At 42.7% G+C, this 18,467-nt stretch overlaps 1 protein-coding gene across 1 annotated transcript in view; it reads right to left on the bottom strand.

The window, feature by feature from the left end:
* Positions 1-2,401: 2,401 nt before the first annotated feature.
* LOC140516288 (uncharacterized protein C8orf48-like) overlaps positions 2,402-18,467 on the bottom strand; it is a gene marked incomplete at its 5' end in the record, with an annotated part of 35,724 nt that continues 19,658 nt past the window's right edge. The window contains one exon of the mRNA XM_072627298.1: positions 2,402-8,961. Coding sequence (XP_072483399.1) covers positions 8,875-8,961 — 87 coding nt within the window. The remainder of the gene's footprint in view (positions 8,962-18,467) is intronic.

Raw genomic sequence — 18,467 nt, 5'->3', positions numbered from 1 at the left:
AAAAAAAAAAAAACAGAGAGAGACTGCAGCACAGACCTTGCATTCTTCTCAACAGATCATTGGCTTATTGCACAAAAAAGCCACATAAAGGAAAGCCACTCCCCACAGCTAGGTGGTGCTACAGTGGACAGCTCCATGTCTGGAGTCAGGAAGACCTGAGTTCAAATTTGATTTCAGATGCTTATTAGCTGCGTGACCCTGAGCAAGTCACCTCACATTGTTTGCCTCAATCCTGAGCAAGTCACTTCATACTGTTTGCCTCAGTTTCCTAGTCTGCCAAATGAGCTAGAGAAGGAAATGGCAAACCACTTTGATGTCTTTTGCTAAGAAAACCCCGAAAGGGGTCACGGAGAGTCAGATATGACTGAAAATGACTAAACAACTCCCCACAGCAGGTGAATGGGATCCATCTTGTGATGATGTCTGCATTGCATGAGTGTGCTTGTGTATGTCACCGTGTCCAACTGTTTCTCTCTGTCTTATACATGTGTTCATATATGTGGCTATGTAAAACCATTCATATAACTGTCAGCAAGCACTTATTATTATTAAGCACTTACTGTGTGCTAAACACTGTGAAAATGTGGTTGTTATAAGACAAGGCATAGTATGAGAGAGTAGACTGACTACAGAATTTGGAGTTAAAATACTTATGTTCTAATCTGGCCCCTACTACTTCCTAGCTATATGAGCTTGAGTAAATCACCTCCTCTCTCTAGGCCTCAGTTTCTTCATCTGTAAAATTAAGATATGTCTTCAAGCTTGAAATGTTACTGTTCATACTATGGGCTTTGGTCCCCTCAGAAATGTCATTAGGTTTACCATCTTCTGTCCAAGACTAGACCAGGGCATACTCACCACAGGGTCCCCTCCTTTTCACGCCCCCCCCCCCGAAGTTACCTGGAAGACTTCATATGAAAAGAATAGCTCATCCAGGTCTGCCCTGCTCTTGTGCCAAGGGGACTTGGCTCCACAGAATCATGTTCCAGATCTTCCTTGACCAGGGAGTCTCAGGGCATTGCCTTGGGGCATGCTTTCAAGCCTGAGATCAGCAGGCCCTTGTTTCCCTGTTTTCTGGCCTAGAACATCCCATCAGGCTTGGAGTTCAGCATCTTTGACCTAAGGGGCAATATCAGAAGTCCTTAATGAGCTGGAGGAAGGCTTGGCTCCATGCCCCAGTGTTCTGAACAAAAACAAAGCTGGCAGATTAAATGGGGCCACAGAATAGGGTGAAGTGGAGGGAAATGGGGTGAGAAGGGGAATCCCTTAACTTTCTGGCTAGAAAGTAACCAGTTCAAAGAATGGGCATAGCAGCCTCTGGCACCAGCCTGCTACTCTTCAACTTGACCAGCCTTGGCTTCATTCACCTAATTTGGAGTTAAGAGCGAAGGAGCTCCACTGTTTCTGCCTCCCTCCATCTGTCATTCATTTCTCTAGAGATCTGAGGTTTATCAAGAGTCTTCCTTACAGCCACCCCCAGGAGGGGGAGAGCGCTCTCATCCTTATGGAAACTGAGGAAACAGACTCGGAGACATTTCTTTTCTTTAAATTATTTAGTATTTTATTTTTCCCCAATTACATGTAAAAACAATGTTTAACACTGATTTTTAAAATTCTGAGTTCCAAATTCTTTTGTTTAATTAATTTATTTTTAGTTTTCAACATTCATTTCCACAAGATTTTGAGTTGCAAATTTTCTCCCCATTTCTCCCCTCCCCCCACCCCAAGACACCATGCATTCTGATTATCCCTTCCCCCAATCTGCCCTCCCTTCTATCACACCCCTCTCTTCCCTTATACTCATCTCCTCTATTTTCTTGTAGGGAAAGATAGATTTCTATATCCCATTACCTATATTTCTTATTTTCCAGTTGCATGTAAAAACAATTTTTAACATTCATTTTTAAAACTTTGAGTTCCAACTTCTTTCCCTTCCTCCCTCCCCACCCATCCCCACTGAGAAGGCAAGCAATTCCATATAGGTTATACATGTGTAATTATGCAAAAGACCCATAAATTCATGTTGTGAAAGACTAACTATATTTCCCTCCATTCTATCCTACCCCCCATTTATTCTATTCTTTCACCTTGTCCCTCCTCAAAAGTGTTTACTTCTAATTACTCCCTCCTCCCATTTGCCCTCCCTTCTATCATCTCCCCACACTCCACTTATCTCCTTCTCCCCTACTTTCCTGTAGTGTAAGATAGATTTTCATACCAAATTGTGCATGTTATTCCCTCCTTAAGCCAAACGTGATGAGAGTAAGCTTCACTTTTTCCCTCTCACCTCCCCCCTTTTCCCCTCCATTGAAAAAGCTTTTTCTTGCCTCTTTTATGAGAGATAATTTGCCCCACTCCATTTCTCCCTTCCTCCTCCCAATATATTCCTCTCACCCCTTAATTTTATTTTTTTTAGATATCATCCCTTCCTATTCAACTCACCTTGTGCTCTCTGTCTATATGTATATAATCCCTCCAACTACCCAAATACTGAGAAAAGTCTCAAGAGTTACAGATATTGTCTTTCCATGTAGGAATGTAAACAGTTCAACTTTAGTAAGTCCCTTATGATTTCTCTTTCCTGTTTACCTTTTCATGTTTCTCTTGATTCTTGTGTTTGAAAGTCAAACTTTCTATTCAGCTCTAGTTTTTTCATCAAGAATGCTTGAAAGTCCTCTATTTCATTGAAAGACCATTTTTTCCCCTGAAGTATTATACTCAGTTTTGCTGGGTAGGTGATTCTTGGTTTTAGTCCTAGTTCCTTTGACTTCTGGAATATCATATTCCAAGCCCTGTGATCCCTTAATAGAAGCTGCTAGATCTTGTGTTATCCTGATTGTATTTCCACAATACTCGAATTGTTTCTTTCTGGCTGCTTGCAGTATTTTCTCCTTAACCTGGGAACTCTGGAATTTGGCTACAATATTCCTAGGAGTTTTTCTTTTTGAATCTCTTTCAGGAGGTGATTGATGGATTCTTTCAATATTTATTTTACCCTCTGGTTCTAGAATATCAGGGTAGTTTTCCTTGATAATTTCATGAAAGATGATGTCTAGGCTCTTTTTTTGATCATTGCTTTCAGGTAGTCCCATAATTTTTAAATTGTCTCTCTTTGATCTATTTTCTAGGTCGGTTGTTTTTCCAATGAGATATTTCACATTTTCTGCTATTTTTTCATTTTTTTGGTTTTATAATTTCTTGATTTTTCATAAAGTCATTAGCTTCCACCTGCTCCATTCTAATCTTTAAGGAATTATTTTCTTCAGTGAGCTTTTGCATCTCCTTTTCCATTTGACCAATTCTGCTTTTTAGGGCATTCTTCTCTTCATTGGCTTTTTGGATCTCTTGTGCCATTTGGGTTAGTCTATTTTTTAAAGTGTTGTTTTTTTCAGCATTTTTTAGGTCTCTTTTAGCAAGCAATTGACTCGTTTCTCATAATTTTCTTGCATCACTCCCTTTTCTCTTCCCAATTTTTGGTCTACTTCTCTTACTTGATTTTCAAAATCCTTTTTGAGCTCTTCCATGGCCTGAGATCAATTCATATTTTTCTTGGAGACTTTGGATGGAGGAGCTTTGACTTTGTTTTCTTCTGTTTGCATGTCTTCCTTGTCACCAAAGTAAGATTCTATAGTCATTCTTTTTTCTGGTTTTTGCTCATTTCCCCAGCCATTTACTTGACTTTTAAGCTCTTTGTCAAGGTAGTTCTCTGCTTCCAGTAGGGGTAGGGGAGTGTGCTGTCACTCTCTTGATTCCCCTACAATCTGTGGGTCTAGAGCTCCAGAAACAGTGGCTGCAGCTGCCACTGCTGCTGTTGTGGCTGCCATGGGTTCCTTTCTCCCCTCCATCCTCTGCTGCCCTGGGGCTGGGGCTGGACCACTCCACTCTCTTGCACTGGTCCCACAGGCTTTTCCCACTGACCTTCCAATTTATCCTCAGAGTTTTGGGGTCAGTAAGTCTGGAATCCACCACAGGTATGAGAGATTCAGTCTCCCCAAGGCCTGCTCAGGTCCTGTCTGTGCTGGCGTGGCCCATGCTGGACTGCGCCCTGCTCCCAGCACGGCACGTAGACATTTCCCAGAGATCTTCCAGGCTGTCTTGGACTGGAGATTTGCTTCACTGTGTCATTCTGTGGGTTCTGCAGCTCCAGAATTTGTTTAGAGCCATTTTTTACAGGTATTTGACTGGGTTTGGGGGCAGCACTCTAGAAAGTGCGTGCTGTTACTCTGCCATCTTGACTCCACCCCTGAGTTCCAGATTATTTCCCTCCCTCCCTACTCCCCCCGCCAAGTGAGAAGGCAAACAAATTAATATAGGTTATAATATGTAGTCATGCAAAATATATTTCTATATTAGTCATATTGTAAAAGAAAACAGACCAAAACAAAACAAAACTCCAAGAAAAAGAAAGTTAAAAAAAAAAGCATGCTTCAATCTCTATCAGACTTCATCACTTCTTTCTCCAGGGATAGAGAGCATTTTTCATCACAAGTCCTTAGGAATTGTCTTGGATCACTTGCTGAGAACAGCTAAGTCATTCACAGTTTACCATCTTACAATATTGCTGTTGCTTTGTACAGTGTTCTCCTGGTTCTACTCATTTCACTTTGCATCTTTTCATATAGGTTTTTCTGACAGCATCATGCTTATCTTTTCTTATAATACAATTGTATTCCATGCCAATCATATACCATAACTTGTTCAGCCATTCCCCATTTGATGGGCATCCCCTAGATTTCCAATTCTTTGCCACCAGAAAAGAGCTGCTATAAATACTTTTGTACATATAGGTCCTTTTCCTTTTTTTTTTTTTAATCTCTTTTTGGGATACAGACCCGGTAGTATTATTGTTGGGTCAAAGGATATGTGTGACTTTATTGGTTTTGGGGCTTAGTGCCAAATTAAATAATGGATGAATCAGTTCACAACTCCATGATCAGTGTCTCAATTTTCCCACATCCCCTCCAACATGTCATTTTTCCTTTCTGTCCTATGAGCCAATTTCATAGGTATGAGATATTACTTCAGAATTGTTTTAATTTGCATTTCTCCAATCAACAGAGATTCAGAGCATTTTTTTCATGACTACAGATAGCTTTGATAACTTCATTTGAAAACTGTTCATATCTTTTGATCATTTATCAATTGGTGAATGACTTATTTTTTTATCAATTTGACTCATTGATCTGTATATTGGAGAAATGAGGCCTTTGTCAGAGAAACTTGCTTCAAAATTCTTTTCACAGTCACTATTGGTAACTGTATTTCCCTCCATCCTATTCCCCGCCCTCCACCCCTACTTATTCTATTCTCTCTCTCCTTTCACCCTGTCCCTCCTCAAGTGTTTTGCTTCCTCAATCCCCCCTCCCTTCTATCACCATCACTCCCTTCTCTCATCTCCTTCCCCTCCTACTTTCCTGTAGGGTAAGATAGATTTCTGTACCCAACTGAGAGTGTATGTCCTTCCCTCTGAGCCAATTCAGATGAGGGTAAGAATCAATTGTTCCCCCACCTTCCCCTCCACAGTAAAAGCTCCTTTGTGTTTCTTTTATGTCTATAGATAATTTACCCCATTCTCCCTCTCCCTTCCCCCTTCTCCCAGTGCATTTCTCTTTCTCACCCTTTACTTTTATTTTTTTTAGAATCCTTTCATATTCAATTCACACCCGGGCCCTCTGTCTAGGAATACTCCTGACAGCCCTAATAATGAGAAAGTTCCTTCTTTGCAGGAAGGTAAACAGTTTAACCTTATTGATTCCCACTTTCCTATTTCTCTTTCCGGTTTACCTTTTCATGGTTCTCTTGAGTCTTCCATTTGAAAGTCAAATTTCATTGAATGAAATAGAGGACTTTCAAGCATTCCTGATAAAAAAAACTGGAGCTGAGTAGAAAATGTGACTTTCAAATACAAGACTCAAGAGAAGCATGAAAAGGTAAAAGTTAAGCTGTTTACATTTCTAGAGGGGAAAATGATAACTCAGGGAACTCCTAATAGCCCTGGGGTAGTTAGTGACTAATCAGTCCCATTTTTCCAGAGGAGGAAATAAGACTCACAGAAGGGAAGGGACTGGTTGCTGTCTTCCAGGATCCTTTAGAACCCTGGCTTGCTCTTTGACACTTACTTCAGGATTTCCTGGACCCAAGTGCCAAGACTTGACCTTATCCCACTGGAAGGCAGTGATGAACTTAGCTGAACCCAAAGCTCTCTGGGTGAAGGAAGGTTAGCCAACTTTATTTTTCAGGCTTGAGGGCCTGACAGTAGGGCTAAACTAGGCCCTGGATGCTTTCTGGGAGATCTGAGACCTAAGCAGGCAAAGAAGGAAAAGGAAAGGGGAGGAGAAAGAACTGAGGTGGAAGGAGGAGGAAAGAGGCAGGCAGAACAGAAGAAAGCAATGACCTTGGAATCTGAGGCCTTGGCTTTGAATCCTTGCTCCAACATGTTTGTTGTATAGTCCTGGGTGGTCACTTGTGTCTGAGCTGTTTCCTCATCAGTAAAATGGGGACCTAGGTAGGCAAACCTTGGATCATCACAGCTGGAAGGAACATCAGAAGCCAGATAGTTCAAGCTCCTTATTTCACAGAGGAGGAAACTGAGACCCAAAGTAGTTAAGTGCCATGCCCTAGTCTAACAAATGGGGGAGGCAGGATTCAAACTCTGACTCCAAATCTAGTTCTCTTTGTACTGTACCAGGCTACCTCTTGAAGCCTTGTGTAAATCTGCAAAATTGTTATTAGCTAAAGAGTGATGATAAGGGGGATAGCCCCTCTGTGTTACAGGTCTCCATTTGTGTAACACAAATGACTTTACTAGCCTTGGCCATGTCTCTGCAAGCCACAACACCATCAGTTTGGACTGATCCCCAAAGTTCTGCTACTTCCTAGCTGTGTGGTCTTGGGCAAGTCATTTCCACCCTGTGGAAATCAGCATCCCTGATTAAGCAGTAGCCTCTGAGTCACTGTTGGCCACCAGCCTTGGGAATCCTGGGTAAAACCCAGGCTAACTCCACCAGGGAGAAGGGAGGGGAACATCAGGCACTGTGTTAAGTGCTTTTACAAATATTATCTCAATTGATCCTCACAACAACTCTGTTGCTACCCCTGTTCTATACTTGGGGAAGATGAGGCAAAAAGAGGTCAAGTTACTTGCCCTGGGTCACACAGCTATGTCAGCTGAATAATACCAGTGAGAAGGATGGAGCCTGACATGACATGAGTTTTCAGTGCTTGGGGAGAATAGTTTGGAACATTAAGTCCATGTAGGAATCAGTGACCCTGGTCTCCTTAGGTTGGTCCCAAACCAACTTTCAGATACTTAAGAAAAGCAGTCAGCACCTTGAATACGAGCTACTAAGTAAAGGATGCAGTCATCTACCAGGATGCTTTCCTGGCTGGGAGTTTGGGGTGTTGCTGGATGTGCATGTTGCTATCCATTCAATTCAGTGCATGGCTATCAGTAAGGAGGCTTCCCCTGCTGCCTTCTCTCTGAGACTGGTACAAATAAAGGTGGCTGTGCAGGGCTGCCCTGCTGGTCCCACCAAGCTGGTCTGGACCAGCCTAGCTGAGAGGGGAAAGGCTGCTCAGGGGAAGGTTAGCCACAAGGGGGTAGGAGGCAGTTGGGGAAAGGGTAGGGTTTGGGGCCATAGCACCTCATCAAGACTTGTTGACCAAGGTGAGGAGGACTGGGGGGTCAGTCTATGTGCAGCAAGAATAGACACCAGTGGAACAGGAAGTTTTCAACTACACATATGTCCTATTCTGGCCACTGGGTACATACAAAATGGATATGACAGACCACTCTAAAAGAGCGTATATGGATTGGGATGAGGTAAGGTGGGAAGGGGGAAAGCCATGTGCTTAAATGAAATTGATAGGTCAGTGAGAAATGCAGAGGAGATCATAAGATCCAGAATCTAGAGTTGGGATGAATCTTGGAGGTGGATGTAATCCAACCCTCTAATTTTTACATTTATGCAAAAAATTCTAGGAGGCAGCTGGGTGGCACTACAGTGCATAGGGTGCTGGGCCTGGAGTCAGTAAGACTTGAGTTCAAATTCGGCCTCAGACACTTACCAGCTATGTGACTCTGGGTAAGTCACTTCACCCTTGTTTGTTTCAGTTTTCTCATCTGTCAAATGAGCTGGAGAAGGAAATGGCAAACCACTCTGGTATCTTTACCAAGAAAACCCCAAATGGAGTCACAAAGAATTGGACAGGACCAAAAATGACTGAACAACAACAAAACAAATTTGGGGGTTTTGAGGGACTTGCTCAAGGTCACAAAGGTAGTAGAGCTAGGATATATGTGTGTGTATGTGTATGTGTATATGTATATATATCTATATATATAGATATATGTATGTGTATATGTATACATATATCTATATATATAGATACATATTAGTTAATTAATTTAGTTTTCAACATTCATTTCCATAAGTTTTAACTTTTCTCCCCCTCCCTCTTCCCTCCCTTCCAAGACAGCATTGAAATCTGATATACATTCTACACATACATTCCTATGAATATTGCATAGAAGAATTATAACAAATGGGAGAAACCATGAGAAAGAAAAACAAAACAAAAAAGAAAATAGTTTACTTCGTAGAGCTGGGATTTGAACCCAGGTCTCCCAACTCCAAATCCAGATTCTTTATATTATTCTGAGAGAGAAATAGAGGCAAAGTATCATGAGAAATCTGAGGAGAGAGAAGCCATTTTTGTCTGAGGCTGGATTTGAACTCAGGAAGATAAGTCTTCCTGACTTCAGGCCTCTATCCACTGCAGCAGCATCTAGCTGCCCTTTCCAGAGTCCAAACTCCTCCAGATTGGAAGGCCTTGGTCTCAGAGGACTTAGATTCAATTTCTTACCGTGCTTTCTCAGTGTGTGTCCCTGGCTATAACACTTCCTTTTTCTTCATGTTTCTTCCTATTCTCAGAGAACAGCATCACCCAGTGGCTGAAAGACTAAATCAGGATAGAGTCAGTATTTTGGACCATCTGAGGTGAATAGCAGTTCAGCACTCCCACAAAGCTGTCTTTGCTTTGGATATGACAGACTATATGGGAATCTGATGAGTGTGACAGGCTACTGATTGTTTTCAGTTTGTACTGATTCATTGGGACTTTGGGATTTGGTGAAATTTCTATTGCAAAGGAAACAATACAGGGACAGAATTCTATGCTAGATTGGATTCTCAACTGGGAGAAAGACCACTGGGAGGGTGGGGAGGAGGGGAAGGCAAGGAACACTGAGCATGGAGTATGCACCTAGATTTGAGGAAAATGCATTTCACAGGTTTTGAAGAAGGAGAGAGAGGTGAGATCTCATGGACTAAAATACTACTTGGGGAGTCTACCCAAGGGTGATGGGGGACACTGGAGGTAACACTCAGGGAAATAATTCCAAGGAGAAGAAAATGGAGTGAGATGTCTATACCTGTGTGGATGCACTGAGAACTCAACCACCAGAGTACATTTTTCACATACAAGTAGAGAAGACTGAAGGAAGGACAAGTAACATATGATAAATATAAGAATGTGGCATCGTTCTGAATGGATGGTTCCAGGAGGGCTAAAGTTCAGAATGAGCTGAGGCTCTCGAAGAGGGGCTTCCTTTTTAGTTTATATTTTTGTAAACAATATTAGGGGAAAGAGAAGAAACAGAACCACTGGGGATATGACTAGGAAAACTCAGTTTTCTTCGATCAATATGTACTTTCTAAGCCCCAATGATAAATGGAGCACTATGTGATAAAAACAAAAGTGTCTGCCTGCAGGAAGCTAATAGTCTACTGAAGGGAGCCGACAGTTAACACAGTTCAGAAACCTGGGGTAAATTTGGGGTGATATGGGAAGGGGTGGAGAGGAGGGTTGTCTAAGATAGGGCCCTTCCTATAGGTGGTGGAGAGGATGACTAATAGGGACTCCATGGGACAGGGGATCAGAGTTGGGATGGAGCCATGGGGCTGAAGTGATTGAGAAGGAGGGAAAGTGACCCAGAGTTCCATAGGCAACAAGGGTCTGGATGAGATAGAGAGAACTTTACAGGAGTTTTCTGGGAGACTGAGGTAAAAGGAGGCCCTGAAAGTGGTGGTGGAAATCCAGAAGTACAGAAGGTATGGAGGAAGAGGGTGTGGGGGGGGAGGGGGTGATCTTCAGGAGAGAGTTAGGTTTTGGTGAGCACCAACATATAGACAATATTTGAGAAGATCTAGGATCTTAGATTTGAGTTAGAAGGAACCTTACAACTCCTTAATTCTATAGATGAGGAAACTGAGTCCCAAAGATGACAAATGACATACCTAAAGTCATACAACTAATAGGTAGGAGTAATTTTTCAAACTTGGGTCCTCCTACATCTATTGGTCTTTATGCTCTAATGTGGTTGAGGGGGGGCCCAGAGGACACAGTAGAAAGAACAAAGAGGAAGGCAGGGACCAAAATAGACTAATGCCGAGTTTTCTACTGAGAAAGGGCCTACAGCAACTGGCATACTCTTTGCCCCTGATTTATTCACTCCCCACCCACCCCACCCCCAATACGTAACAGGTCTCAGAGAACAACAGGTTCCCAGGTAAGGGTAGAGAAGGTCTATGAACAGATAGCCATGGGGTGAATGGGGGATAAGAATTGTACCCTTTGCCCTGCCCCACCCCCACAGTTGATGTCTGGAGTAGAGAACTGGGAACTCCATGCTAGTTGCTCCTGTGGTCCCAAGGTCCCCCAGAACATAAGTGTCAGAGTCAGGACTCCCAAGTCCAAAGACCTGGCTTCTTGTGATCCTTTGTTTTTTCTCCCCTCCCCTCACATTCCTTTACCACCCTCTTTCTTCCATCTTTTGATTCCCTTGCTCCCAAGGCAAAGTTGAGGTCTTCCCCACTTCCAAGAAAGAACCTGAACAATTGCTGGCACATAACTGTGGATTTGCCCAAAGGAGAAGGAGACACTTTAGGAGAAGATGGGCAGCTTTTTCCACTTAGGGGCATCCCTGAGTGAGCTGCTTGACAAAAGGCCTTCAGGGTTGTCCTAAATAGGCACTGTTCCTGTTCTGGTCAGAAACACTGAGGGTCTTCCCCTCCCAGACTGATTCTTTTCTGAAGGCAAACTGGGTTATCTTTTCCCTCAGTTCTTACCTAGCTTTAAATCACTGAATGGGTATTGCCTCAGTCACCCTAAGACCTAGGAAAGACCTTAGTTTAAAAAGGCCAAGGTCTCCCATTGCACCCAGGGTCATGGTCAGTAGTCCTGACCTATGTCTTGCCACTGGACTCTGATGACTGTGGAGGAGAGAGGCTAAGAGTGAAAGCTACACCAACCCTGCCTCACTTAAATCTAATTCACTTGCAAGTCAAGAAATCACCCTCCCGACATCCTTGGTCATCTTTGAGAACAAAGGACAAAGAACGACCACTACAAAAATCAACAGAAAAGTGCAAACATGCAGAACCTCTGCTTTGTGGGGTCTTGGCTCCTCTACTAACTGACCAGGGAGACTTTAGGGTTCAGGTTCTCCTGCTGTAAAGTTTTCTTACTGGGGCTGGTCTAGAGGTTTGCCTAGCTTCTCCTTTCCTGGGCTCTCTAGACCTGTCTTCTGGTAGGGAACATGCCCATGCATGGAGTCAGGCTCCTTAGAGGTCAAGCTACAGAGAGTGGTTGAGTGGGAAGGTAGAGACCCAGCTTCTGGGTCTCTGACTCTGAGAGCCCATGTTGTTTTTGCTATACCCCAACAGAGGAAGGGTCCAGAGGGCACAGTGGGAATGGAGGCAGATGAGGCTAAGGATGCAGCTGAGCTTACCATAGGCAGGTTATGGTAAGGTCCAGAGAGGTGGCCGCTGCCAGTGTGGCCAACAAGTATCTCCTTTGTCACTTTTGCCACTGATCCCAGGAAGAGAGTGGGTCCCCAGGGCTAGCCATATGTGGCAGGTGGCAGTGGCCACAGGACCCTCAAGGGTGGCAGACCCAGGCTATGGGGGGAGATAGGAGAGGATTTGGCAGGCCCAGTACCTGCCACTGGGATAGCTCTGGGTGATCCCAGCTCTTAGGAAGCTGCATGAGCAGCCACAGAGGGAGAGGGCCCTACCAATTCAAAAAAGGGTCCCTTCCTTCTTCTCACCCACCCACAAACCTACATGCAAGATAGGCATCAAGGTACAGTGTTAGGAACCCTGGGTCTGGAGTCAGAAAAGGAGGATCCCAGGCCTCACTCAGCGGCTTTCTAGCTCCATGCCTTTGAGAAAGACTATTCTTCTGGGCCTTCTATTGGGGGCATTAGGGTTGGGGGAAACATACTAGGGTAGTGGACCAAAGGCTGGCTTAGGAGGGCTCCGTCTCAGTATGGGCCTATGGACAAGTCAGCTATAATCATGAAAATCCAAGCTCCCATTGGCCTTTGCCTTTTTAATTAGTATTCCCATTGGAAAGAGCCATGGCACCATCTCCTAGTCTGAAATGGGAAATGAGCTATAACTTAATGGGACTCTGGTAAAGGAAATAGGTACTCACAGCCAGTCAGCTGGATGCCTAATTACCCTCAGTAGGAGCAGAGGAGGCTACCTTATGACTTCCATAACCAAATGAGCCATAATCACTATCCTCAGGGGCTCTGCAACTATTACAAGGAGGCACTACATGAGAAAGGCTGGGAACAGGAAGCATTGTCCCCCCAACACTGCCCCCCCCACATCTACATCCCGGAGACAACATGAGGCTTTTATTCATGACCAAAGCAGGCATTAATAATGCCTTGAATTTGTGCAGAGACTGAATAGGAAGAGAAGGTGACTAGAATCGGTTAGTAAATACAAGAGACATAAATGACCAAGGGGCTCATCGATTTGAAAACTCCACAGACATTGCCAAGATAGACAAAACAAAGGCAAGATGATTTGGGGGAGAAGGCTCTAGCTGCAGAGATCAGGGAAGTTCTCATGTAGAAGATGGTGCCTGAGCTGAGTCTTAAGGTAAAGAATGGATTCTAAGAAGGTGCATCAGGGAAGGAGGGCCTATCAGGCAAGGGGACAGCCAAGGCAAAAGCACAGTGATGAGAAATTGAGTGTTATATGTGAAAACCAATAAAGTGGCTAATCTGGCTGAACTGCTGAGTCCATGAAGTGGAGTAATGTGTAATAAGACTGGAAAGGAAGGCTGGAGTCATTCAGATTTGATATTAGAGGCCATTGGTATCCAGTAGAGTTTACTGAGTACTGGAGTGACATGAGCAAGCTTGTACTTTAGTAGAATCTATTTGGTGACTGCATGGAAGTGGGCGGTAGTAAAGAGAGACTTGAGGCAAGGAGACCAGTTGTTGAAGAAGGATCCAATTAGGGTGGTGGCCATGTTTTATGTACTCTCATGTAGAGAGTAAGAGGAATAAAAGACAGGCAGAGGTAGTAGAAACAAGATTTGGCAACTGAGTCAATATCTCAGGAGAGAAAGTGAGGAGGTGAATATGACACTGGGGCTACAAACTCTGGATCCTGGAAGGAAGTGCCATTGATAGAAACAGGGAAAGTTTGGAAAAGGGATAGGTTTGGAGGGGGGCAGGTGGAAGATAATGTTTGTGTTGGACTCCTGTCTCTGCTCCAGACTTTCTGGACTTCAATACCGTGCTTCAGCTACAGTCTAATCATGGCATTTCTCCCAACATGTGGGATCTCCCTACCCTGGAACATCCAACTTATTTATCCCTGCAGCCTCCTTACCCTGGAACATCCACCCACCAGGCCAGCCCCTTTTTTTATATTTGTGAGCTCTACCTGGGGCCTCCATTTTGTGCAGGGCCCAGGCAGACCAGTCTTCATTTCTTTACCTGATCTGTTCCCAATCTTCCAGAATTCAACATCATGTGCAATGGGTACATTCATCTCTGTGCTCCCACCTTTGTCAGCTTCCTTTTGTGTGGTATCTTCCCCCATTACAATGTAAGCTCCTTGAGGACAGGGAATGACTTTCTTTTTGCTTCTATTTGTGTCCCCAATGCTTAGCACAGTGTCTGCAACATAGCGAGTGCTTTGTTTCCTTCCTTAGTTCCATTCTCTTGAACAACCAAGAGCTAAGTTAAAACTCTAGCATGACAACAGATAATGGAAGAGGATACATAAAGACCATCGGGCTGGGAGAGTGACAGATACATCCATTTGGGAAATCTTGTTCCTGTTAGTGGCAGGGTACATGTGCTACCACTTTTTTTATTTTTTTTATAGTGACAGTAACATTGTATTTAAATTTTTTTTTTCAAATTTACTTGTTTTCAATTTTAAACAATCATTTCCATAAGTTTTAAATTTTCTCTCCCTCCCTCTCCCCTCCCTCCCTGAGACAGCATGCAATCTGATATGGGCTCTACACATGCATTCTTATTAAACACATTTTCACATTAGTTGTGTTACATGTGACAGCATCTTTCATTCCAAAACTGCTATGTTTCTAGAATAGCTTTGGAAAGAGGGGTCCAGGATTGCCTCCCATGAAGCAGTAGGGAGAAATACAGCCTTCTGATTGCAAGAGTGGGAAGAGAAGGAAAGAGGACAATGCTTGGCACACAGTAAATGCTTAATCAGTGCTTGTTTCATTCCTTCATTCAACAAGATGACAAAACTAGACAGCTAAAAGTCCTTCTCTCATCAGATGTCCTCATCATCGCGCTACTCATCATTTTTGAGTTGCTGATAACCCTGTGACAGCTAGGTAGCACAGAGGATAGAGTGCTGGGCCTGGAATCTGGAAGACCTGCGTTCCAATCTGGCCTCAGATACTTACTAGCTGTGTGACCCTGGGCAAGTCACTTCACCGTTTGCCTCAGTTTTCTGATCTGGAAAATGAGCTGGAGAAGAAAATGCCAAACCACTCCACTATCTTTGCCAGGAAAAACCCCTATTGGGTCATGAAGAGGAGGACATGACTGAAATAACTGAACAACAGTAATAACCCAACGATCATGAAAAATCAAGGAACGTCCCAGTGCTTGCAGCGGGGGGAGGTGGGGTAGAAATCCACCCAGGGATGAAACTAAGGTAAAAAATGGGCAAGAATCACACTGGATGGGCTGGCATGGATGGGGAGCAGGGCAGGGATCTGGGTCACCAAAGGGAACTCTTGAGTTGATGAGACAACAGAACCATTTTACATTTTCTGTAATGGTACTCCTAGTGCCTAACATTTTTTCCTACAAGTGGAAGTTTCTGGATTAAAAAAAGAAATGAACAAATGAACAAACAAACCAAAACCTGAAGAGAGACCAGGAAGAGCATGAGGGTGCCCCTGGAACTGCTGCATTGCAAAGCCCTCCAGGACCTGTTTTGCAAACATGTGCATGTTTATCCCCCTCCATGGAAAAAAAAGAAATGTTACGGAACAGACTGAAAGTGAGAGGTATAGAAGTGGCAATCTCATACTAGCCTTGGAAAGCAAATATATCCCTACATTCTATCACTTCTAAGAACACCGCTAACTGTTGGGGACTGTCCTATACCTTTATGAGACAGATGATGACCAACTTTGCCAGTATTTTTTCAATATTTATTTGCTTATTTATTCACACACTCTTGTTTATGAATTTTTTTGGGACAGAGCGAAAAAAGCAGTAGTCAACTTCATGAGGCCTGCATGTTATTTCCTGTCACCCCTCAGTCGGGTGGTGGGCAGAAATGATGAGAAGCCCAGATCTCTTAACTGATATCAAGGAGTGGGCAGCTGAAAGCCTCACACTGGTTCTCATCTCACCAGTTTAATTCCCTGCCTGCAATGCTCTTCAAAAGAAAGAAATGACAATAATGTGGGGAGCACATGTGAGCACAGGCATGCAGAGAGGATGGGCAGGCTGTGCCACCTGATACCCTGAGGCCTCATCCCCTCGACTTTGGCCATATTCCATGGCTCCCTCTGCACTGAGAGCTATTTTTAATGGTGTCAACAGTGACACAATTTCAAAACACAGGGAATGTGTTTTGTCATGAGGCAGTGCATGGAAGGGAAGCCCCTCTGGGGCCATGCCTGGGCACTGTCATTCCACACAAGGCAGGCTCCACTGTTTTCTTGGTGTTCATCCACTGACATTGTTGGGGAGTTGATGTCCACGTGGCTTTCCCGATTCTCCTGACTTCACTCCGCATCAGTTCATGTAAGTCTAGCCATGAGTCTCTGAATTCTTCATTTGATGCAACACAGCGGTATTCCACTACATTCATATGTGACCTCATGATGAACTATGTCACAACCCATTGGCATCATCTTGGTTTCCAATTCTTTGTAACTAAAATGTGTTGCTAGGAGTATTTTAGTGGACATGAGGCCTTGCTTCTGAGCACTGAACTGCTTTGATCTATGCCTAGCAGTGGAACCTTCAGGCCCAAGGAAGGAGGGCTATCTGAGTCCCTTTTTCACAGAATTCCAAATGGCTTTCCAGAATGGATGGATCCACCAACAGTGCTGGGACGGTGCTTATCATTCCAAAAACCTTTCCACAGTAAGTAACTCTGCCCCTATTCTGGCACCTAGTTTGTTGGGTGGGAAGAGAAACCTCAGGTTTGCTTTGATTGGCATTTCTCTCATTACAAGTGACTGGCTGTTGTTAAGAGGACACAGCCCTTTCGACAACTATTGGTTTATACACCGTGACCACTTCTCTCCTGGGGCATAGATTTTGATCCTCTATCTCTCTGTTGGTAGCCTAGATATTTTGGACAGCAGACACTGATTGGGAGATGGGATATAAAATTTTCATCTGGCTGACTGCTTCCCTTATGCTAACTGCACTGATTCAGCGTGTGCAACAGCTCTTCAAATTCACATGACCAAAATGGTCAGTTTCTCATTCATTTTTTTAAAATTTTTTTTTTATTTTGGAGTCAAGAACCAAATCACCAATAGAGAAAAAAAACAAAAACATATCATAAACTTAAATAATGGAACTTAAATACAAAGTAAAAAGAAAAAAATCATGCCATATGCCTAGCAGAACATGAGAGGATTCAAAATATGTTAACAATACATTTTCATTTCAAGAAAGTCTGTATGATGAATAATACATATTATGTTGAGAATTGTCCATCTATGCTTTGCTTCCTTGTGAATTTTCTTTTGTTCTCTGCCATGCATTTTTTTAGTTTGTTCTTTTTTCCCTCCCCCCAACCCCTCAGAAGGCTACAATAAAGCTATGTTTCGCTATAGCTATATACATACACATATACATATATACATACACACATACATATAAACATATGCTTTCCCAAAAATATTATACTCCTGATTTTTGTTTTTGTACACATCTCTTGCTTCCTATCCCTCCTGCCTCCTCTATTTGACCTCTACCCACTACCTTGCCCTATTACTTGCCTACTCCCCTCCCCTATCCTCCCATTCCCATAAGTCTAAACACCCTTCTATAGCCCCTTTTAACTGATTCTCTCACACTCCTCTGTAAAGATCCCTCCCTTCTCCTCTCCCCCCTCCCTATGACCCTACCATTTTGTTTCCTCTCAATTTAGAAGATTTTTATATTCATCTAAAGATTTATGTATTGTTCCCTCTTAAAACCATTCCCAATGAAAGTAGGTTTTCACAACTACCAGCTCTCCTCCCCCATCTAATTCCTCTGTATTGATTCTTCCTCTTGCAAGTCATTTGTATAAGATAATTAATCTTTTTAGCTATTCCTAAATGGTTTTACTTTTTAAATTAATATCAAGGTCAGGTTTACCCCAATCTTTGTTATGAGTTACCCAATTATTAATAAGAATCTCTGACATACATTTTACATATATAAAAGGTAAGCAGTCTGTCCTTATGAATCCCTTACTATCAGTCATTGGCATATGCCTTATATTTCTCTTGGTTCTTGTATGTTGAATCTTCTATTAAGTTCTGGATTTTTTTAATGATGTCTTGAAAGTCTGACAGTTTATCAAATGTCCATTTTTTTCATTCAGGATAATATTTAACTTTGCAGGGTATGATATTTTTAGCCAGAGCCCCTGTTCTTTTGCTCTTTGATATACTATGTTCCAAGACTTGCGCTCCTTTAAGGTCTCTGCTACTAGGTCTTATGTGATTCTAATTGTGACTCCATCATATTTAAATTGTTTTAATCTTGATGCTTTTAATATTTTATCCTTGAGCTGGGGGTTTCATAATTTGACTATGACATTCCTATGAGTTTTCCTCATATGATCTCTTAAGTCAGGATCAATGAATTTTGTCTTTCTACTCCCCCTACCCCCGCCTTGTTCTAATGCTTCAGGACAATTTTCTTGAATTATTTATTGTATTATTGTATCAAGATTCTGTGTTCGATCATAACTTTCAGTTAGTCTGATTATTTTTATATTTTCTTGATCTATTTTCCAAATCTATTGCTTTTCTTAGAAAATGTTTCACTTTCTCTATTTTTCATATTTTGTTTAATTATTTCTTGCTCTCTTATAACTTTACTGGTCTTACTTTGTCCAATTCTAATTTTCAAGGTGTCATTTTCT

Source organism: Notamacropus eugenii, chromosome X (genome assembly GCF_028372415.1).
Source record: "Notamacropus eugenii isolate mMacEug1 chromosome X, mMacEug1.pri_v2, whole genome shotgun sequence".
NCBI lineage: Eukaryota > Metazoa > Chordata > Mammalia > Diprotodontia > Macropodidae > Notamacropus > Notamacropus eugenii.
Note: the sequence above shows the minus strand (reverse complement) of the source record. Positions and strands in the feature narration are given on the sequence as shown.